Source organism: Myxocyprinus asiaticus, chromosome 48, assembly GCF_019703515.2.
Source record: "Myxocyprinus asiaticus isolate MX2 ecotype Aquarium Trade chromosome 48, UBuf_Myxa_2, whole genome shotgun sequence".
Taxonomy (NCBI): Eukaryota; Metazoa; Chordata; class Actinopteri; order Cypriniformes; family Catostomidae; genus Myxocyprinus; species Myxocyprinus asiaticus.
Window position 1 is genome coordinate 21,564,014 of NC_059391.1, and position 25,307 is coordinate 21,589,320.

Genomic DNA, 25,307 nt, shown 5'->3' on the forward strand with positions numbered 1-25,307 from the left:
TCATTCACAAACTATGCAGATTCATTAGCATAAAAAAAAAAAAAAAAAACATTAATAAGAAATGTATGTATGTTCACACCTGTTGTGAATCTGGCAGAAATTTTGTATGAGAAAATGTTCTGCATATAAGTTAAAAACCCTTGCATGCAATTGTTAGAGAATGAACCCCATTTTCAGTAAAACAGCAACCTGTTGTTAATCTTAATAGGTGACAGCCATCTTTGTTCAGTGGAGCAGCTTTTTTGTCTGACATTAATTGAAAGAAGTGCAACACATTTTCAATGTTGTTCATGCATGGTTCCTTAAGAGAGGTGCATTAAATCCTCACTGTAAGAGCAGAGAACGTGGTCAATTATCCACTATAGACAAATTTAACACAGATAATTTAATTTCACTCTCTTTTTCAAAACACCTATCTGCTATGACAGTGATGCCTAATGCAAAAACAGACTTGAAAGCAAAGTGTAAAGGGGTCACTGCAGGGGAGAGGAATATTTTCCTCTCAAGTACATTATTTCTGTATTTATTTATTTTATTTGTAACTTAATTTTTATTTTATTTTTTTAGGTAAGAAAACTTGCTTTTAGGTACTAAGAGTTCTTGTTTTCTAATGTCGTTTACAAATCAAAAGACCAAAATAGTAAATAACAACAACAACAACAAAAGTAATAAACAGCAGAATTTACCTAAATATAATGTATGATATAAAGACAAAATATCACACAAGAACTCAAATCTATGAACAGATATTTCTTTTAATTCTGTTCATTTACATGGCCCATCGAATGAACCAATTTACTAGAATGAATCAGTCTTTCCATCGCTACGTACTGAGAGAGAAACCTGTTTAGGAAGAACAGATTCACTAGAATGAATCAGACTTTCCAAATCTACATCTGAGAGAGAAAGACCCGTTTAGGAAGAACCTGATCACAAGAATGAATCATATATTACATAATTTGGGAGAGAGAAAAATGTAGGACAAACTGATACCCTAGACTGAATCGGATGTTCCAACACTAGAGAGAGGACCATTTATGAGACCAAGATTAATTATTGCCTCAGTTTGGTCTGCTGTAATATGTTGTTAAGTTAGTTGCATCACTACTTTTAGCAAGTTACTGCCTAACAAGACATTTTATTTTCAAGGGCCACATAAATAGCCACCTAATTCTTCTTTTTGTTGCTTTAAATGCCAACTTTGCTGCTAGAAACTTTAGATGAGAAAGTAGTACATGTTTTACAACAGATGCCATGATGTCCAAGAGTAAATTAAAATTTCAGTCATGCAAAATGTTTAAAGTTATGTCCCACTAGCCTTAAACACTTCTAAAGCTCAAAATTAGCCATCACATATGATAAATACTTTATCTGTCTAATGCTCTACAATGGATTCAAAAGTATCAAAATTCAAGAGATACATGCCTTAGAAAAGTTATTTTAAAACCGGTGGGACCATAAATAAAAAAATGCCACATAATATCCAGATGGTCCAACTGACAAGATAAACAAACAAGAGAGTTAATGAACAATATAAACAGGTTTCAGTTTGAAGAAGCATCGCACCATGCATCCAGCAAAATCTAATCAAGTTAAAAGGGAATGACATGTATTATAAACAGAGGTTCTGACCAATGTTTTATTCATAACACTCTGGTGCTGTTCAAAGTTACCTCATTTTAGGTAGTATTAAGTTTCTCCTGAGGTACTATGAAAATAAATTAATGATAAACAAGAGCCTGTCAATTCTTTAAAGCTTCAAGGGATAGTTCACCCAAAATTGTAAATTCTCTCATCTTTTACTCACCCTCATGCCATCACAGATGTGTATGACTTTCTTTCTTCTGCTGAGCACAAATGAAGATTTTTAGAAGAATATTTCAGCTCTGTTGGTCCATTCAATATAAGTAAACAGTGGCCAGAACTTTGAAGCCCCAAAAATCACATAAAGCCAGCATAAAAGTAATCCATAAGAATCTACTGGTAAAATCCATATCTTCAGAAGTGATATGATAGGTGTGGGTGAGAAAGGAATATTTAAGTCCTTTTTTACTATAAATATCCACTTTTGACCAGCCCCAACCAATAGGTGGTGAAATGCAATGTGAATTGAAAAGAATGTGAATCGCCAAAAAAAAAAAAAAAAAAAAAAAATGAAAGTGAAAGTGGAGATTTATAGTAAAAAAGGACTTAAATGTTGACCTGTTTCACACTCACACCTATTATATCACTTCAGAAGACATGCATGACACCAGTGGAGTCTTATGGATTACTTTTATGTAGACTTTTTGTGATTTATTTTGAGATTCAAAGTTCTGGCTACCATTCACTTGCATTGTAGTGATGTACAGAGCTGAGATATTCTTCTAAAAATCTTCACTTGTGTTCTGCAGAAGAAAGAAAGTCATACACATCTGGGATGGCATGAGTGTGAGTAAATGATGAGAGGATTTCACATTTTGGGTGAACTATCCCTTTAAGTGTGTAACATCTGTGCTACTAGCATCACCAAAATTCCCTGTCTGGTATTGGTTGAAACAATGACCTAATTTTTATGGAACATTCATGAGATGTCAATATCGTAAGGCTTTGTCAAGGCACTTTTACTCAACACCAAATTGTTTCAATGAATTTTAAAAAGTTGAAAAACATAGTACATAAATACATTTACATAAATACATTATCACAGTAAAAACATTATCACAACCTTGCCCCAACTAAAAAAAAAAAAAAAAGAAAAGAAAACAACAAACTGTAACTTTTGGCAAACTTTCCACATTATATCATCTTTCCTTGAACCCCTGTGCACTACGTAGCCAAATGGCGTAAAATTCAGAGCCCCCATAACTATTTAGAGAGAACCACTGCTAGTTGAACGTAAGTGATAATGTAGTAATCACAATCACAGGCCTATGAGCTCCTGCAAGGTCATTCAGTGGGGAAGAGGGAATAACACTTCAGTTGGTAATGTCTCCTTGGTTCATCTGCAGTGGGTTAGTGCAGTAGACAGACCTGGAAAGAGATACAATTAAGAAATGCTGTGGTGTGTGCCATATCCTGCATCCGCAGCATACCAATGGGTGCCTGCCCACCTCTCTGTACTCAGGTACGTAGCCCACCCTGCCAGGATCTAATTAGATGATCTCTTTGTACTTGGGAATGAGATTACAGGGTAGGACATCATGGCATTTGCAGGGACTTACTCGAGACGAGCATGGAGGTCACACCTAAGTCATTACCCACGTTTAGATTGAGCTCAGAATGCCCCAGAAAGAATAAAAATAGAGTGCACTGCCTTTATTCAGAGAAACACAGTGTAGTTAGCTTTTCTGGTTGTTATTCTGTGATCGCAGCACTGGTTACAAAGTTAAGTTAGCAGCATTATGTTTTCCTGTTGGTGGAATTTTTCACCATGGTTGTTTTGACTCCTCACAGTAGCCATTGACTTGATTATTAGCTTAAATATTCAATTGTAAAATGATAGTTACGGTGTTGGATGCTGATTTTAGGTCCAATTTGAACAAGAACTCAACTAACTTTCTTGGAGAAAGAATGAAATCTGTCTCAAAGTCTCACAATTGCAGACATCACCTTTGTAAAGAAAAAAAAAAAGAAAATAAAAACTTGACAAACCATTATATCAAAGACTTAAATTGGATGAAATGGAAAGAAAAATAAAATGGAAGAAAGAAAAAAATAGGACCACAAACAACAACTCTCAGAATGTATTTTATGTTTAATACAGTGTCTGTCTCTTTATTCTGTTATAACAAATGCTCTTAAAAGAAGGAAAGCCCTTATCAAAAAATTTTGGCAGCCAGAGCTCTGTTATATAATTACTATTAAGCAGTCATTCAGTATTTCAGTGCAGGAGTTCTTATTTCTCAAATCCAATTATGTACGCAGAATTCTCTCTCTCTCTCTCTCTCTCTCTCTCTCTCTCTCTCTCTCTCTCTATATATATATATATATACTGTATAAACATCAGTATCACTTTAAAACTAATAATCAAAATGAAAAATTTTATAACATAACATACTAAAAACAAATGCTTATTGATTTGATCAAAGCTAATATTATAATAAATATTGTTAAAATTAAACTTTACATGAAGTGCTATCATACTTATGGAAAATAAAAGTTATATAGCAGAGGTTCTTGATTTGCTCAGCAAGCTACCAGCCTGTTGTTTACAGTAAGTAGAGTCGTAAACAAACTCACAAGGTTGTCATGATTTGAATTGATGTACGATTCACTGCAGAGACCAAATCGTTGGCTCATCAAATAATGCAATGGTGAATTATTCTTCAAGTGTTGTTCTAGCTATGAAATACACTACATGGCCAAAAGTAAGTCAAATGCTCAACAAGCACATATGGCTGTGGTGTTTTGCATACCACATATACATTTTGGCCATACAATGTATGCAATTACATCACTTAGATTTGTAAAGGTGGAATCTCATCTATGTTCAGGCACTGACAATGTTTTGCAGATGTGCATGTGTAGCACTTCAGACTTCACTCAATACCTCGGTAACTAAATATGTAGTTATCACCCTTAAAGGGATAGTTCACCCATTAGTTTAAAACAAAAAAAAAAAAAAAAAAAATAATTTTTTTTTACTCAGCCTCATTCCCTCATGCCATTCCAAACCCTGTATGGTTTTTGTTTTTGTTTTTTTTGTTTTCTCCCCTGTCAAACACAAAAGGAGATATAAGGAAGAATGACAGTCTCAGTCATCATTCACTTTCATGGTATGGAAAGATGATGTACTCAAATTGAAAGGTGACTGAAGCTAACATTCTGCTGATATCTCCTTTTGTGTTCCACATAAGACAGAAAGTAAAAATGGATGACATGGGTTAGTACTGTACAGTATATGGACAACATGAGGCCATGTAAATAATGACTGAGTCTAATTCCTTAAGATAAGCTAATACTCAAGACACTATTGTTATGTAATATAAATTACAAATAACAGAAAAGACAAACAAAGGTATCCTAACATTAGTAGCTGTTGCTGACGTTAATGCCGTTACACTGTCCATCCTTGATGGTTAGAGTCTCCAGGGCGTCTTGTTGCAGGAAGTGAGGAAGGAGATGGGACTTCCTGTCTGTTCGCAGTTTCACATGCTCGCAGATGTCTGCATCTCCTTCATCCTCCTCCTCTGCACTAGATATGTTACCATTCACCTCCATGTCCAGATCGTTGGCTCCAAACGGGTCACTGAAGGACGAGTACTCGATCTCCTCAGTACAAGGAGGCTCATCATCCTCATAGCAACTGTAGAGAAAGCAAAGACAAGCTCATGAGCTCACGCATGAAATTAGCACCTGCAGAATCCTCCACAGATCCTATCTATCTATCTATCTATCTATAATATGTATGTATATATAGTATATATAAGTTCTATTCATCCATCCATCCATCCATCTTTTCTTCCTGTCCATCCATCCATCCATCCAACATTTTTATTCCCATCCATCCATCCATCCATCCATCTTTTCTTCCTGTACATCCATCCATCCATCCATCCATCATTTTTATTCCCATCCATCCATCCATCCATCCATCTATCTTTTCTTCCTGTCCGTCCATCCATCCATCCTTTTTTATTTCCATCCATCCATCTTTTCTTCCTGTCCATCCATCCATCCACCCATCCATCTTTTCTTCCTGTCCATCCATCCATCCTTATTATTCTCATCCATTCATCCATCCATCTATCCATCCATCTTTTTTTCCTGTCTCTTCATCCATCCATCCATCCATCTTTTCTTCCTGTCCATCCATCCATCCATCCATCTATCTTTTCTTCCTCTCAATCCATTCATCCATCCATCATCCACCCATCCATCTATTCATCCATCTTTTCTTCCTGTCCATCCATCCATCCATATTTTATTCCTGTCCATCCATCCATCCATCCATCCATCTTTTCTTCCTGTCCATCCATCCATCCATCATTTTTATTCTCATCCATCCATCTTTTCTTCCTGTCCATCCATCCATCCATCCATCCATCCATCCACCAATCCATCCATCCATCATCCATCTTTTCTTCCTGTCCATCCATCCATCATTTTTATTCCCACCCATCCATCCATCCATCATCCATCTTTTCCTCCTGTCATCCATTCATCCATCCATCCATCTTTTCTTCCTGTCCATCCATCCATCCATCTTTTCTTCCTGTCATCTTTCTATCCATCCATCCATCCTTTTTATTTCCATCCATCCATCTTTTCTTCCTGTCCATCCATCCATCCATCATCCATCCAGCCATCTTTTCTTCCTGTCCATCCATCCATCCATCCATCCATCCATCCATCTATCTTTTCTTCCTGTCATCCATCCATCCTTTTTATTTCCATCCATCCATCTTTTCTTCCTGTCCATCCATCCATTCATCCACCCATCCATCCATCCATCCATCCATCCATCCATCCATCTTTTCTTCCTGTCCATCCATCCATCCATCCATCCTTTTTTATTCTCATCCATCCATCCGTCCGTCCATCTATCCATCCATCTTTTCTTCCTGTCTATTCATCCATCATCCATCCATCTTTTATTCCTGTCCATCCATCCATCCACCCACCCATCCATCCATCCATCCATCTTTTCTTCCTGTCCATCCATCCATCCATCTATCCATCCTTTTTTGTTCTCATCCATCCATCCATCCATCCATCTTTTCTTCCTGTCCATCCATCCATCCATCCATCCATCTAGCCATCCTTTTTTATTCTCATCCATCCATCCATCCATCCATCCATCTTTTCTTCATGTCTATTCATCATCCATCCATCCATCCATCCATCCATCCATCCATCTTTTCTTCCTGTCTATTCATGCATCCATCCATCTTTTCTTCATGTCCATCCATCCATCCATCTATCCATCCTTTTTTATTCCCATCCATCCATCCATCCTTTCTTCCTGTCCATCCATCCATCCATCCATCCATCCTAGAGGAATAATCACTGTCTTCAGATTCCTTCTCTTCAAAGTATATGCCATACATAGAAATGATAAATTAATGTAAGTAGCAGGCAAATGACAAGTGATTTGGGTGTCCAAAGAAAGAAAATGACAAAGCCCATCTTGATCTAAAAGCTAGAAATGCATTCGTCTTGATAGTAATTGATAAAAGCTAAGTCATCACCTCATCACTGAAATTAATTTGAACAAAAATGCTTTGCTCTGCACAGTCACAGCCTCTCAATAGATCCACCAAAGGATGCGGTGACCTTGAGTTTGCTGAGTGATTTGATTGACAGTATACATAAAGCCCAGTCACACTAATCAGATCTAAACCACAGGGATCCTTGGAGAACGGTGATGTGACGAGCAATCTGATTCGCCCCGTCCTCGCTGTGGTATATGTGTGTGTGCACGTGTGAGTTTGTTTATCATTTTCACTGCCCTGGGTGGAAATTAAAGGGAAAAATAACATCTGGTGTGCCACAATGTGAAGAACAACATTGTATTTTCCCCTCTTCATTATATGGGAAAAATGAGATGACGCTGTCAGTGAAAGACAGAGCGTGTGGGAGAGGTCTCTTGAGACGCAAGAGAACTGTCACTTTCACAAACAAATCACGTCCTCTTGACTCGCGAAATGAACCAATTTGTTATGCGATTGTCAATGCAGCAACAGGTGTGAGTTACTCCTCGATTCTTCTGGCTTTTACTGGGTGTCCAAATTTACTGCAGGACACATAACAACCAGGGATATTATTTTTGGTTGAAGCACCTGCTGTTTGTAAGAATGGATTATTTGCACATACAGACCATGTGACTGAGGTTAATGCGGCCTTTTGGATATTCAAACAGTTTTACAAAAGGAAGTTAAACATATTTAAGGAGTCATAAAATGTTGTGAGAACATCATGGGAAAATTAAGGATATATGGATTCACATATGATTGACTACAGTGCTGAGAAAGACTGTTGTTGGCTAAACTAGCAAAGTCTAACACGTTTACACAAAGGAGTTATCGATAACAGTGTAATTATATAAATTAAATAAATTAAATTAAGTGTATTTATACTGTATGTTTATCTAAGTCATTTGATGCTAGGGACTATATTCTGTGTTTCATTTTCATTTTATGATCAACCAAATTTCTTATTATATATATATATATATATATATATATATATATATATATATATATATATATATATATATATATTTATCAAACATTTATTTTAGAAAACATACATTTTAATAAAATATTTAAAAATCACATAAAATGAAATACGTGACAACTTGCTCCAACCTAACATTTACATAAAAATCCCTTTTCCTGAGAACACAGTTCAACCTTTCTTTTAAGTTTGACCTGCATAATATTGTTAGCTATAAAACATTACAATAGTATAGTTTGTAGGATAGAATAAAAAAAAAAAAAAAAAAAAAAAAATCTTTATTTTTTTCATTTATTAAACTAGGTATTTTATTGTATTATTTCATACTTGGTGACTATCAAGGCAATTCAAGAAAACTGGGATTGTAGTTTAGCTGTAAAGCTGGTAAGACTAAAAAAAAAAAGTCTTTACCATATTTAACTAGCTAAAAAAAAACCTCTTGCCCTTGATTTCTGATTCAAAATGTGACTGGAAAAACATCTCTTCTCAAAAACTCTCCATTATATGGTGTTATTTGACTGGCCAAAAATTGCACAGAGAGTAAAAAATACGCTGAAGAAGTCAGTACTGAATTACAAAGATAACTGTCCTTTCAAAACATAAGTATTGACCTTTGAAAATTTTAATAAGGATGTTTATGGTCTACTGTCTATAATTATTCAGAAATGTAAATATAAGCAGTGAAACACAGATGCTGTGCATTGGGGCTAACATCCATTCTATATATAGCATTAAAACACAAAACTGGAGCCAGACATTAAATATGTCTGGATAAAGTAATGAATAATTAAAGGCAATTACATGGCATTCCCAAACACAAACAAGCAAGCATAATTATACATATACAGTATTTACATAAATAAAACAGAAATGCAGTTAAATAAAAACTCAAGGGACACTGCACACTTTTCTGATGGACTGGTAAAACAAAACCAAATGTTCTTTTACATTTGTAACCCTCCCCCCTCACAGTAATTCTTTGAAGAAAAACAGTGACATGTGGAAAACATACATGTTAGTATATGTACCCATGCCATGCCCAAAACACAAGTGTAATTCAAGATTTAAGAAGAAAAAAAAAAAAAAAGACATTTGGAAGCAATTTAACCATTTTACTAAGAAGTGTCAGGGGAACTCTTTAGACTCGCACATTATGTTACAGCGAAACTGCAGCATGGAAAAATCATTATTGTCTTTCATACAGTTACCACAGCAACACACGTCAATAACATTTTGATGTCAACAGAATTAACTTCTAATGATTCGTTTTGAGGAACAGGACACCTTCATCTCTCACAGCAACACCACTTTGGCCAATATTGTTTGAAGCAATGCAACAATAGTGTATTTCTGACTTAATGAGCTTGTTTGTTCTCTGAAAGGAAAGACTACATGTACTTATGCAGGTCTGGTTTCAATTACTTTAAGTGGCCACTGAGAACGAGAGCTGTGTCCATTTTTGTGCTGCTCGGCTAAGTGAAGTCCATGTGTCTTTGCGACAGTTAGCAATTCGGCTTTTCAGGACTCAATCATAAAACAAAACACCCAGATCTTAATAAGACACATGTAGGCAGAACAAAAGAGAGAGGAAAAGACAGAGGGACAGACTCCATTTTTGCCTAGGAAAAAGGCTGTAGTTCATTTAATATGTTGTTGACCTACAGTACAGAGGAGCATGTTGTCACACTATTTGGGATAAGTTGTAACAATGCAAAATAGCCTTTAAATAGCCTATAATATCAAAGATTAACATATAATTGTATTTATTTATGGTAAATAGCATTACTTAAGCTAACAGAAATTCTATATTATATAATAATATAAAATTACAACAAAAAGTCCCAATCTGACATTTATGAAACAAAAATTATGGACAAATACAATCACAATTGTATAAAAACAAAAATTATTACCTTTTCTACAAGTGATTTCCATATTAATTATTCTAAGCAGCATGGGTCTACAGTGTGTTTAGGCATAAGTCAGGTCATCATAATTGGTTTTACTGTTCAACTGTTGCTTTTTGTTCAAAGCAGAAATTATATATATATATATATATATATATATATATATATATATATATATATATATATATATATATAAAATAATAATAAATACTGATATTAAGTACATGTATATAGTCCTGCACTGAACTTCCACCAGCCTGTCAGTCTAGAGACAGAGAATCAAAAACTATAACATTTTAACACAGAGATACACAGCAGAATTCACTCCTTTTAAAAAAAAATGTTATGCCCCATAAAGTGTGTCAAGATGCATTTAAGTGTATGTTTATCAGTATCCTCTGGGGGTGTCTGAACACTGCACAAGTACGGCAATAAACAATGAAATATCAATGTAAAGCATTAAAAAAAAATGTGATACAGACTGTACTTAAGTGTACTTCATGTGTAACCTTAACAAGCTGAGCTTAAGTTTAAATTAACTCACTATTATACAGCTGTGTAAAATTAAAATTAAAATTACATTTAAAAAAATAATGTAATTTTCCACATGTCAGAGTTTTTCTTCAAAGAATTACTGTGATTAAAAATTTTAAAATAAATTAACTTTTATCCTGCAAACCACACCTTTATTTCACAAACACTTTTTTTTTTTTTTTTTTTTTTTGCAGCCATTTAATAAACTTTATATTGTCTTTTTTGTTGATATCTTCTGTCTAATGTTGTCTAACGATTTGTATAATTTTCGCAGATGAGATTCTTCCAGTTTATTCACCACTTTATTTTGGCGTTGACGCCTCATTGAACTGCTTTATCACGTGACCATTATAGTGACATCACATGGAATACTGGACATCGGCTGTTAAAAAATGGCACGTGATGGAAGTGCTGCTTGATTTTTGTTGAGAGATAAACTTGCAAAGACAGTTGAAATGTGGACTGAAAAAATTAAGGTTTGTTAAATGCAGTGATCTGACTGTGTAAATAGATTTTATTATAGTTTGTGCATTGTAATGTCTGAATCTACTAGTCTTTCAACTTAGCTAAATACTAACAGCAGGAGAAGAAAACTGAATTCTGTTTTTGAAATCCAGACAAATATGGACAAACTGAGTAAAAATGATTAAAGGTTTAGTAGCACTGTAGTCCTAAATCTAATTTAAGGCAACAAGTGAATCAATTGTACAATACATGGTACAATACAATGGTACAATAAAATTCTAGCTTATATATGCTTTATATATATATATATATGCTTTATATATATATATATATATATATATATATATATATATATATATATATAAAAGTTATGCATTATAGACAAATATTTTCTCTATTTCAATACAATATTGTCTACAAAGGAAGATGTTGTTTAGTTAATAGCCCCGACTTAATATAAAATTAGGTGTTTACTAAACCATGGTTTTACCATTATTTAATAGTTAATTAGTGACAATAATTCATGTTTTGTAAAACAGTTTTGTTTGGTGAATATGACAAACAAGTCTGTTTCATATTTTTCCCCAAACGCAGGGATCTCAAGACATGTTTTTCTAAGTTTCAAGCTTCGTTTAACTTGACACAGTGACCTTAAAACCGTACATTTATGACGCGATGCAACAGAGACGCTCCAAAAGCATCCGTCTGATGCAGGTGTACATTGACATGTCAAGCCCTTATAATAAATCTCAGACTGGGTTGACGAATTCAATTGCAAAATGGATTGCTATGAACTAGTAAGTGTTATTTCTTAATTGCTTATGCCTCAAAAGTATAGGAAATGGCTATTATTCCCCACAAACTTTGCTTTTGTGACCAGGACAGTGATATTTGAAATGTACCTATTTCCAATGAGAAAACGGGCGAATTTGTGTCTTTTCGTTCACATAAAGTCAGAAAAAAACAACATATGAATCCAAAATCCTTCTTTATCTGTGGTCCAATGAAGACACCAGCTTTGACCTTTGCCTCAGACAGCTTAGAGAAGAAGTCTTGAAGGTACTTGAAGGCTGCCGACTCCTTATCTAGAGCTCTGACAAATTGTTTCATAAGGCCCAATTTGATGTGCAGTGGTGGCATCAGCACCTTCCGGGGGTCCACCAGTGGCTCCCACTTAACATTGTTCCTCCCCACAGAGAACTCGGTCTGCTGTGGCCAGTCCCGCCTGTGGTAATGCGCCTTGGTGTACCTGCTGTCCCAAAAGCAAAGAGAGCAGGGAAACTTGGTAAAACCGCCTTGGGGACCCATCAGGAATGCCACCATTTTGAAGTCTCCTATGACCTCCCAGCCGTACTCATCATACTTCAAGGAATCCAGCAAGGTCGTGATGCTGTTGTAATCCTCTCTGAAGTGCACCGAGTGAGCCAGGGGACGAGACGGGTACTTGTTACCATTATGGACCAGCACGGCTTTGAATATTACTTTAGTATAAATACATGTTAATTTGGATTCATACTTTATGTGAACAAAAAGTCACAAATTCGCCTGTTTTCTCATTGGAAATAGGTACATTTCAAAATATCACTGTCCTGGTCACAATAGCAAAGTTTGTAGGGAATAATAGCCATTTTCTATACTTTTGAGGCATAAAAATAATAATAATTTGTTACACAGTGTAATTATTTAACCATTATATATTGAAATATTGTTATTTGAGGGGTTTTCTCAGCAAATATTTATGTATTTGATTAATTGTGATTAATTATTTGGCATACCATTTAATAAATTCAACAAAAAATTTTAATCGATTGACAGCATACACACACACACACACACACACACACACACACACACAACCGTTCAAAAGTTTAGGGTCACTTCCCATCTATTTTGGGCACTTATTGACTGCTTTTCTTAATTATTCGGTCCAAGTCATCCATTTCAAAAACTGTTTTTTTTATTAATTTTATTTATAAAATTTTAGTTTTGTAATTAAATCAATTAATATGTTGGCACAATTATATTTTTGTCTACAAAACTAATTTCAAACATTTAAGCATATGTCTTCAGATCAAAAGATTTTTAAGATCATGAGAAACATTTCAGGCAAGTGACCCCAAACTTTTGAACGTTAGTGTATATACAGTATATATATATATATATATATATATATATATCAGTGGCGGCCTGTGTATTTTAAGTATAGGCCTTCAGTGTGATTCATGCCATTAAGAAAACAGTTTCACAATGAATAAGACACCGTATGCCTATCAAACATTACGTGGCAGTCAACTAATAATACCAATTGAAAAACACGTCCACTCCCGAAAGCCAGAACCAAGGAGGTCTAATACCAAGAAAAAGCTCTCTAATAATATTTGCAATTTAAATTTTGCTTGCAATAAATTTTGTTTTGTCAGGGCACACGGTTACTTTTCAAAACTTGATCAAACACTGAATGCTCAAGCAGCCTAATTTATACTTAGAAAACTCCTGATGTTGCTATAACAATGCCAAAAGCACTTACCAATTTACTTGAAGTGAAAATCAGTCCCGTTTAATCAATCGCACAATCATGCAGAACATCTCAGATTTTTAAATCCATAAGGATCTCTTTCTCAGTGGTGATGTGGCAGTGACAGCCGACTCGTCAGCAAGATCTCACGCTCTTCGCTTTCAAATTACATGCATCATTTAAAGCGTGATTGCGTCACTCAAGGCCAGCTAGAAGGCCTCGACTGGGACATATCCTAAAGACCACACTCACCAAGAACAAATAAATCAATCTGATTAGCTGATGAATCTGACAATCTGACTTTAGATGCCTATTCACTGCACTGTTGAAGGATTCTGTGGAAATTCTGAAGGCCTGATGGGGTGGAGCTCAGACTCACGCGCTGCTTCGGCTAAGGAGCATGGCTTCGGGCATGCGATTTGTGAAACAGTTGTCATACTTTGCTTGTAAGCATCGAGGAATAAATTCTGATTGGATAAACCTTTTGTTTTTGCTATTCGTTTGTAGATGAATTAGGAGTGGATAGCATTGAAAATACATTGGCAAAAAGGTCAATGAGAATGGATGAAAAAATATTTATTTATTAGGCATGTTACGCCAGCACAGAAAGCTTTGCTGGCCCTGAGAATTCCCCACGGATATATATATATATATATATATATATATATATATATATATATATATATATATATATATATATATATATATCTCAGTGACCCCTTTATTAGGTATACTTCTACACCTACTCATTCATGCAGTTATCTAATCAGCCAATCGCGTGGCAGCAGTGCAATGCATAAAATCATGCAGATACAGGTCTGGAGTGTCAGTTAATGTTCACATCAACCACCAGAATGAGGAAAAATTGTGATCTCAGTGATTTCAACTGTGGCATGACTTTTGGTGCTAGATGGGCTGGTTTGAGTATTTCTGTAACTGCTGATTTCTGAAAGTCTCAGCATTCTGTTCTTGGCTGACAGAAGTGGAACCTGACTTGGTCTTCTGCTGTTGTACAGAGGGGTTATCTGAGTTACTGTAGCCTTTCTGTCAGGTCAAACCACTCTGGCCATTCTCCGTGACCTCTCTCATCAACAAGGCGTTTTTGTTTGCAGAACTGCCACTAAATGGATGTTTTTTTTTTTGTTTTTTTGGCACCATCATGAATAAACTCTAGAGACTGTTGTGTGTGAAAATCCCTGGAGATCAGCAGTTACAGAGATACTCAAACAGTAGGTACAGTAGGTGTACAGGTGTCCTAATAAAGTGGTCACTAAGTGTGTGTGTGTATATATATATATATATATATATATATATATATATATATATATATATACACATTAGTATTTAATTAAAACATAAAAATATGTGACAAACTGCCTCCAAAAGAAACTTAAATTAACCTGAAAACACAGTTCAACAATTTGTTTAAAATCAGCCTTCATTACATAGTTGATCCTTGCCTTAATGTGTGCCAGTGTGGATTTCTATTTCACTTGTTTACCCAACAGCTATTACAAAAATATGATGATATTGGAATTTTATTTTGGAAAAATTCCTTAATTTAATTAATTTAAGAAGGTTTTAAATTAGGAGTTTGAAACCAAGTGCTAAAAAAATGGCACATTTGTGTAACTGGACATTCGACAGTAAAAAAATTTTTTTTTTCAAAAGTCAACGGTATCTTAGGGTAGGTTAAGCATCCATTGTAGCTAATTTTCTGCAGGTTACCATGCAGGACACAATCACTTGTCATTTCAATTACACAAACATCACTTGTAATTCACTGTAAGTATGGAAGAAAATCAATGCTTGTAAAGAGGATTATGCTTCTGTGCTAGAGACCGTACACAGGGACTCTGTGGAATAGATAAACAACAAAAAGTTGCTTGGTTTGCGGTTGACCACTCTGCATTGTTGTGAATGACAAATCTATTAGCATTTGTATCTGCTTTTACAGGCTTGCACTCATGTTTATAGGCCAACGTCACTATCACCATCTTAAAATCAAGAAATCTGATTTGAAGGAGAACGTTTTTTTTTTTCTTACACTTAAAATAAAATGAATTAATTGTATTATGTGGACAATCTCAAAGACAATGTTTGCAACGCAAAAAAATAAATAAAACATTGCCCCATCGAGTCCATCAAGATCATTTATGGAAACAAAACTGCAAAAAATAGGTATTTCTAAAACCGTCATGGTTATGATGCCATACCTAACAGAGCATTAACATAAGACCGCCCACATTTACACATTAGCGTCTGTTTAGTATTGAGCAACTTGGCAGGTTCGTTTTCTATGAAAATTTATCATAACATAGGTCATTTACATATAGAAGTCTTAAAGGTACAAATTTACTTAAAGCTAAATTACGAATATTTTGGGAGCACTGTTAATTTTTAAATTGATGTATAGAGTATATGGTTCTTGATGTTACATTTATAGGTTCTTTAGATCAGCGTATTGGTTTCTGGGTTCTTTAAAGCACAAATAGATATGTTCTCAAGAACTAGAGAAAAAAAAGTTCTTAGTGGAACTTAAACAGGTTCTACAGCAGCCTTCAACTGTAAAACTCTTTTGGTTCTAATTTGAACCTTTATTTTTAATAAGTGTATTTACTTTATTAAACTGCTTATTAAAGTAAGCAAACATATTTCATTGGTTAAAAATAAGAAGAATTATGCTGTCATCTGACATCAAGTCTAACTCGAGTAATTAATTTCATAAAGTAATATTGATTTGTTGAGCAATGTGGCCATCAACATAATAAAATCTTTAGTTATAACTCTCCCTAAATTAAAATTTTGGTAACACTTTACAATAAGTTTCCATTTGTTAACATTATTAAATGCATTAGGTATCATGAACAAATAACAATATATGTGGTACATCATTTATTAATCTTTGTTAATGTTAGTTAATAAAAATACAACTGTTCATTGTTAGTTCATGTTAATTCATATTGCATTAACTAATGTTAACTAATACAACCTTTGATTTTAAATATGTATTAGTATACATTGAAAGTAACATTAACTAAGATTAATAAATGCTTAATAAGTATTGTTCATTGTTAGTTCATGTTAACTAATGTTGTTAACTAATGTGAACAAATGGAACCTTATTGTAAAGTGTTACCAAAACTTTTATATCAGAAATAAATCAACAATTTGGGCTTGATTTCATGAAAACTAAATGACTTTAAGATTTATTATAATTATGTGCAATAAGGTCTTCTATATGTTGTTTCATAGACAGATATACTTTGTCAAAAAATTACATTTGAAGTCGAATATGGCTTATTTTTATAACGCATTTTATTAGCGTAAAGTCACAGCAAGACATTTCCTGGTAATGCCATTACTGATATTTAAGCTATTTAGAATGCAGAAACATGATTTAATCACACTTAAAAAAATAAATAAAAAAGAGATTACGTATATCTGGAGAGAGGTGTGCTGCACAACTACGTGGCATGTAATTGCTTCTCAAATCCTCTGTTAAAGACCTGGTCAAAAAGGTATATATATATATATATACACACAATATCACAAAGTACTTACAATGGATTACAGCTCCAGATTCTTGAACTACATAAGAGGCAGCATTAGGTACAGATAAGATGGGAAATTGAAACGAACTTAAGTTGTACATGAATTACTTTTCTCAGAATGTATGGACTTTAAAAGAAATAAAAGACTGTGAGCTAACAAAAGTCTGTAGATAATGCCAGTCAAAAATAGTCAGACATTTAAACCTGCTCAAACCTTCTAGACTTAGACTGTATTTTTTTTTTTTTTTTTACAAAATATGCATTCTTAGAAGAGTTCCACATCCACATCCAATTCTGGTTGCACCATATGTAACCATGCACACCATACATGTTCGACTATGAACAAACTATCTATCTGGTTAAAAAGTCCCATGAGAATGACTCAAGAAGAAAAAAGATAAGTCCAAAGTTCTGGAAATAATTTCATTTGCAGATTAGAAGGGGCAAGCTGCGTGCAGCGTGTCAGGCGCGGGTGTATGTGTGCCTGCGTGACGGTAGGGGACAGTGATTCAATCAGCTCTCTCCTGGGAGATGTCCATATCTGTGCAAGGATATGCTGCTCTTGTTTACAGTGTATCCTCTCACAAACTATTACAGACACCTCATAAGAGAACTGCCAGTGAATATCTCCAAGAAGGCATTAAAATCAACGCCACTCAAAAGCTGTTTGCAGCCCAATTTTCACGCTCTTATCTTCCCCTCCCTCTCCCTCTGTCTGAATACAAGCTAGCAGGAGAAGTGTAGAAGTAGTTTAACTTTACAACACACCCCGCTATCAAGCCTGTTCATGTGGAGACTGTAAAGTAGGAAACAACAGTTCTGAATTTTAAGTATGCTTCTAATGAATCTTTTGGAGAGTCAAATCGTGCTGTAACGGGTTCCCGAACTGGTGTCTCCGGCTCACCTTTATCTCTTGCAACCCGCTGATTACGAGACTCAGCGCCAGCCATGCACCCTCACGGCCCGGCCACACCCTCCTCCTCATCACACTTGCATTAATAATTGAATGCGCAACTGAGCTGTATGACTTTTTAGGTAAACTTGCAGTGGTGCAAAACAATTAGCGTAATTTCCCTGGTGTTGATTGGTTCAGTGGTTTTGGTGGGATACTTAGAAATGCATTCTTAAGACGTTGTTCTCTTGATAGATAGAAGAAATAGCCACAGTTTTCCAAGATGTAATAGTTCAAAATTCTAGGTACTAGCAATAAAAGACAAGCAGCAAGTTCAATATGTTTCTCCAGAATCCTAAAACTGTGTCCTAAACAGGCGCTACGCGACAAGTTTCGCGACAAGTTTCCAGCAACAAGCGATCTGTCCACACTAAACACAAAACTGCTGCGCAACACAATAACAGCCAATCAGCACATACATGATATTTAATGTACAGTTGTGTGGAACAGGAGTTTGGCTAGTTACTTTATGTGCCTGGTCAGGACATGCATGAAACCATGCACCATGGTGTAAAGCAACTTGATGACCACAAATAAAAATATAGCTGCAAGCAGCAATTACGGGGCCAAGCACACCAACGGCATGTTAGGAAATATGATTAGACATCATTGATTATGATTTTAAGAAAAGCAGTATAAATGACATAAGATGCTTAAATTACAATACTATTATATATTATTATACCTTTTGACTAATAGATGGCATTGTCACTAAATGTATATGGTGTGGTCAGGGTTTGGTGACAATGACGTCAATACACCACGTCAATACACCAAAGCGTTGTTGAGACACAGCCTCAGATTCTTTTTGATGTGTTGATGTTTACTTCGTTGGTGCGCTATTCGAGAACTGTTTTGTCTGTCAAAAAGCTTTTGATAAACTTTTGCTGTGAGTGTCCCTAAATAATACATGACAAATTTCATACGAATCGGATGTACAGCCTAGGGTGAGTTTGAAAAAGTAGATTGTCAATTAAATAAAAAATGCCGGACAGGCAGTATGGTTGACCGTGGCAAATTGGGTCTCATCGTACTTGGCATGACCCGAGGAATCTAAAGAGAGCAGTTACATGACAATAGTCCAAACTCAAGCATTAAAAACATTTTTCAAGATTCAAAAACAGTCTCAAGATTTTAGGCCAATTCAGGAGTTATAAGCAAAAATACATCTTTCATGTTCCCTGACCACTTGGTGGCGCTGTGCCGATACTGTGCATGTACCCTCAGCTCATCCTTGTGATGACATATAGCAAGTTTTGTGTCAGTACACTAAAGCATTGCGAAGATACAGCCTCAAGTCCATTTTGGAGTGCTCACTGTTGAATTCGTTGATGCAGTGGTTCAGTCTATCTTCTTGAATTCCACAAATGTTTATAATAAGCATTTCAGATGAAACGTGCAACATTTTGAGGGAATATGACACACAGTTTAGGAGGAGTTCGAAAAGTAGGTTATTCAGAAAATTCAAAATGGCAGAAAATCTAGTCGGCCGGAAATTGAAACCATGGTATGCAATCGACTCGGCACGAGTCCCTACTTGAAACATAAGGAAGAATAATTATAAGAAAACTAACGGGTGTATATGTTGCTTCTGTTATGTATGGGATCTAATATCCACCCTTATGTTCTCCCACCTTGACGGAACAACCAACTATTGCACTGCAATAAATCTGAACGTGGGTGTCTTGAGTTCCAGAGCATAAATAGTTCAAGCAGTTCCTGTCGGATGTGAGGCCATAACTTGCGTGCTCTCGATGTCACAATTTGGCAGGCGGAAAGAGATAACATTCAATTCTTAAATGCACTCAGTTTACCCTATCCATCTGTTCCAGACACTTGCCAAGCGGGTCGACGATAGGGTGAGCATTTGAGGGCATAACTCTGTAACAAGACCAACACTAAATGTGTCCACTCTCAAGGCATTTTGCGAAACTCTGGAGTTAGCAAATGTGGAGATACACTGCTCCCTTTATTCAGAAATGCATCAGATCAGTTGTTCATAAGATGTTGGGATGCAATGGGGATCTCTTCAAATACATTTTGGTGCAATCAGAAAGACACAATAGAATGGAGAGATTCAGGTACACGTTCACTTTCTCTGCTCCTCTGTGGTGGAATAACCTTCCAACCTCCACATGATCTGCTATTACCTTCTCAACATTCAAAAACCAGCTGAAAACACATCTGTTCCATGAACACTTAACCAACCCACACTAATTGCACTTACTACTGCACTTAACCTGCACTTAATGTGCAGAAGAAAAAAAGGGGGAAAAAATCCTTGTCTGTCTCTTTCTATCCTTGTCTGTGCTAGCATCTTCGCTACTCCAGCCACTGTGAGAACTTGGCAGTCCTATACTGCAGATGTTGTTGAACTTTGTATGCAGATTGCTTGCTATCTGTCTCATTTGTAAGTCGCTTTGGATAAAAGCATCTGCTAAATGACAATGTAAATTATTAGTCTTGTTAATAACAAAATCAACAAGTCCTGGAATGCTTGTATGATTTATGAGAATTTTATGGAAATTTATTATAAGAGGAATTTCAGATAAAGCAGAACAGAGTTTAGCCTTGCGCTAATGCTCAGTGAAATTTGTCGTTACGGAAACTCATCTTTTTATCATACAGAAGAAAAATTAGATAAAGAATAACACCATGAGATCAAGAGAAGTTGGAGCTGAATGAGGAATCTATGGTGTAATAAGGTAATAATATCTAATATTTAAACTCATAAAACAACCCTGCTTCAGATAAATAAAAAAGGGATAAATATTGCTTTGGAAGGCGGTGATACATCTGTCACCTTCTCTCAAAAGATTTCTTAAATGGTCTAAATAAATTGAAATTATGCCAGTTAACTGCCAGGTTCAACCTTCACCAGCTTCCTGAAAGGCGACAGTAATTTCAGAGTGGATTAACAAGTTAATGTAGCTTGGTAACTTTTGATGGAATAAGTTTCAAAGCATCCTGCTCAATTCTCATTTGAATTGCTGGAGGTGCAATCATGGCCAAGCTGGGTGAATCTGAGGACAATCATAATGGATGAAAACAGGAAGCTTCTTGTCTTTGTCTGGGAAAATTGCTATGTAAATTGAGCAAGAATTGGTAAGGAAATTTAAAACACCTTATATTAAATTTGTGTCATTTTTTACTCTCATGTCATTGCAAGCCCATTGACACAAAAAGAGAAATTCTGAAGAATGTGCGGGTCACCCTTTTTGCCATGCAGTTACAATGAAAGTGCTAAGCAGTTTCAAGCTTTAAAAAGGATGCAAAAGCACCATAAAGGTATCACAAATGTGTTCCATTTGGTATTTTTCCACCTGCTGTTGTAGGGTTATTTTTAAGTCACTGCAAAAGGGGTCGGTGGAAGAAGATGGAGAGGGTAAATTGTTTAGATTTAGTATGATTTTTTTATTTATTTTTTTTGACCATTTCATTATTTTGATTAAATTTTTTTGTTTTGTTTGAAGAGTAATTTGAATTTAGAAATACTTTTGGTTGAATTTCTCTGTGTTTCAATTAATGAATTTCATTTTAAAATCAAAATTTACTGGTAAAAGTGAAGTGTGTGCCGATACAATCCTTGTTAATACTAGCCATGATTTGTGTGTCAGTAGATGGAAATGACTATTAATACTTGCAATCTCTATAATTTAACTGAGGCTACATTCAAATCCTGAACCACATTGTACATGCATATAAAAGGAGCGTGTCACTGTCATAGAAATACTGTATACCAGACATTCAACATGGATGCAGTTAATGCACAAAAGAATGTCCATATTTCCATATTCTGTACTTCTAATTCATTGCATGCAGTCCATTTACACAACCAACTTCTTATGAATGTGCTGTCTTTGTTTATATCTACATAATGGATTACATAACAGGACACTGCAATAACTGAAGAAGAACCTCCAGATTAAATTGAACTTGACCCAGCCCATTAGTGCTTTGAGCGTGATTTCACCAAATCCACTTGCGCCTAGACTTAGCACATACTTGCCCAAAAATAGCAAAACTTCATGGCCATGCCCATTGATTTAGCACTTGACTAATGGCAAAGCGCTATGCTTGCCCTCTTAAAATAGAGCCACAAAATTTAAAGGAATGTTTCCGGTTAAGTGCAGTTTAAGTTTGTAAATTTGTAACATAATGTTGATTACCACAATGTTGATTTTCACATTGTCCCATCGCTTATTAAAAAAGCAAAAGTCACAGTTACAGTAAGGCACTTACAATAGAAGTGAATGGGGCCAGTCCATAAACATTAAAACACACACAGTTTCAAAAGTACAGCTACAAGACGTTAACATTATAAATGCAAACACGATTTTAGTGCAATAAAATGTCTGTTCTAAATGATTTTAGTGCAATAAAATTGTTTACAGGATTTACCAGTGTTACGTCATCATGGCAGTGAAGTTGTAATTTTCGATGTAACATTATTACACAGATAAAATTAGTAAGTTATTTGATCCTACTAAAATCATGTAGACATTTGTAATGTTTATGTCTTGTGGATATATTTTAATGTTTGTGGACTGGCCCCAGTCATTTCCATTTTAAGTGTCAATGAAACTGTGATTTTTGCTTCCTCTTTTTTTCAAAATATTTGAGAGCTGTCAAGATTTTCAATGAATAATGACTTACATTTCAGACTGTTTCTCACACAGGCTTGGAATATAGTGCACAAGTCATATGGACCACTTTAATGATACTTTTATGGTGCTTTTGCATCCATTTTGAAGCATAAAAATATCAGTCCCCATGTTTTCTAATTGCATGGAAAATAGCAACCAGCACAATCTTCCGAGTTTCTCCTTTTGTGTTCTAGAGAAAAAAGAAACTCATATGAATTTTGAATAAAATGAGGGTGAGTAGAATACAGCTATTGTTTGTGGCTTCTGTTTGCTGGTTTATTTGTTTGTTTGCACTTCTAAAGATCCCTTTTGTGTTTCACAATCTAATACATTTCTTGCTTGACTAGTTAGAGTCTTTGGTGAAGCACTATGATGTGAGATAAGAAAAGAAATCGAGCTCAGAAAGAATTACAGAGCAGGCCAGAACATTCCACCGGGACTCATTTCCAAACTCTAATTAAAGGAGTGGAGCAGTAATATGGATACACCTTACAGGTATGTCAAGCTGTAATGTAAGATGTCATGATTTAGAATTGTGGAGATGTTCAAAGCTTTTTTATTAGCGGTTGTTATCTTCTGAAGAGATTGGCATCAAAACGCCATTTGCAAAAATGGTGTTCTCATAAATACACTGTTAGATGTTAAATTACGTCACCAGGAAGCTTTTCAAAGCTCGGCATTCCGAGAAAAGTGAAGTCAGACACAAAATTAAACCTTTTCATTTCAACACTCGCCCTTTGATAAAAACCCATCTCAGAACCTATTCAGAAATTGTGTTTTATTATTAGAAAATCAATTATGTGGACTTCTTTTGACTATCAATGCAAAAAGAAAAGAAAAAAAAGCAGTTTTCACATGTCTGACAGTGGATCACAAAAGATATAATAGACCTGAAGATGAAGAAAGCCAGAGTATTCCTGTGAGCAGTGGAGATTTGACATCTATCAAGTATTGAGCGCTATGTCTGGCTACTTTTTATTCGGAATTGCATAACCAAAAGTGTTGGGGAGGAAAATAGCATATGAATGTGTATTCTGTTCCCGTAGAGTAAAGCCACAAACAAAAAGGGCTTCCTGTCAGTTCTGAAGCATTCTCTCTCTTTTGTGTCTAAGGCTTGAGTTGAATTAACCATCCGCATGACTTGTCTGGGATGATTTTGGATGTGTGGCATCAGAATAGCCAGCAGTCCTAGAATGACTTGTGTAAAGTACAATGAAGTCTGTGTGGAGAGATGGAGAGGAGAGGGAGACGGTGCTAGTGATTGCTGGTGGACACTGGCTTTTAGTGGAAAGTGATATCAGTTTTTGGCTGCTGTGTTGGCTGTCAAAAGAGACTGATCAAATCACTACAGACCTTAAAGCTGAAAAGAGACATCTGCAATGGAGACAGTCTTTCTCTTTCTCAAATACACACATTCCTTGACCAACCTATAAAAATGGGGACTGCCAATTGACGTCTACTGTTTTTAAAGGGATAGTTCACCCAGAAAAGACAGTTATGTCATGATGTCAGGCAGAGTAACAGTCTCAGTCACCATCCACTTTCACTGTATCACTGAAAGTGAATTGTGACGGGGGCTAATATTCTGCCTAACATCTCCTAATATGTGCCCCTGAAGAAAGAAAGTGAAATGGGCTTGGAATGACAGAATTTTCATTTGTGGGTGAACTATCTCTTTAAATAATTTATCGTTAAACTTAATTTATTTAGTACTGATGAATCCTAACCTAAACGCTAACCTTTAAGTACAACTCTTGACATTTTAAGAAGTGACTAAACACATTATTTTGTCTCATTTTGACAATTTTTTTTCCTTTTTGTCAATGTCACTAAAGAAGTTTTTTTCGCTAACAAATCGCGTAAACTATGTCGTGACCAACTGACTATTATAAAGTGTGATCAATCATGGTGTAAACATGCAAATAAATTCAAGTTCTTTGTAAATTAGCGAATAAACTTTAATTATTTCTAAACTTGGTCAAAAGCACTGAGATGTTTTATTTACAAAATTATCTGGCCTAAGATACTTTGCTACAAAAGTAAAGCAATAAACTATTTGATTTACTACATAAAAAAATAAATAAAAATAAATAAAAAATAATTTTTTATTATTTATTTTATTTATTTAATTTTTTATATTTTTTTTCTTCTAAATTTTCTTGCCTAAGATGCTTTGCTGAAAAAGATGAGATATTTTATTAAAAAACAAAAACAACAACAACAAAACAATATGTAAAAAAAAAAAAAGTATTTTTACAAAAAAAAAAAAAAAACTTTTGGGCCTAAGATGCTTAGCTACAAAGGTAAACCAATGAGATATTTAATATTTTTCTAAATAAAACAAAGTGAAATAAATATAAATATAATATTAAATTTAAAAAAAAAAAAATATACTGATTTTTAATAAAAGTATTTTTTCATTTTTTTTCCACCTAAATTTTCTGGCCTAAGATGCTTTGCTAAAAAAGAATACAAAATGTCCTGCACACTGTCATAGCTTGCAATTTCTTTTGTTTTAGTCAAAGACCTTCTTCAGGCATCTGACGTTTATTTATTTGTCAACAAATGAATGAG

General features: G+C 35.0%; 1 protein-coding gene across 2 annotated transcripts in view; it reads right to left on the reverse strand.

Annotated features, from left to right (window-relative positions):
* Positions 1 to 2,387: 2,387 nt before the first annotated feature.
* LOC127437828 (cytosolic carboxypeptidase 4-like) overlaps positions 2,388 to 25,307 on the reverse strand; it is a 208,948-nt gene continuing 186,028 nt past the window's right edge. The window contains exon 24 of one of the 2 annotated variants that reach the window (XM_051693035.1): positions 2,388 to 5,287. In XM_051693035.1, the coding sequence (XP_051548995.1) occupies positions 5,011 to 5,287 (277 nt within the window). In that variant the 3' untranslated portion in view covers positions 2,388 to 5,010. The remainder of the gene's footprint in view (positions 5,288 to 25,307) is intronic. The other variant, XM_051693036.1, reaches the window with a different exon arrangement.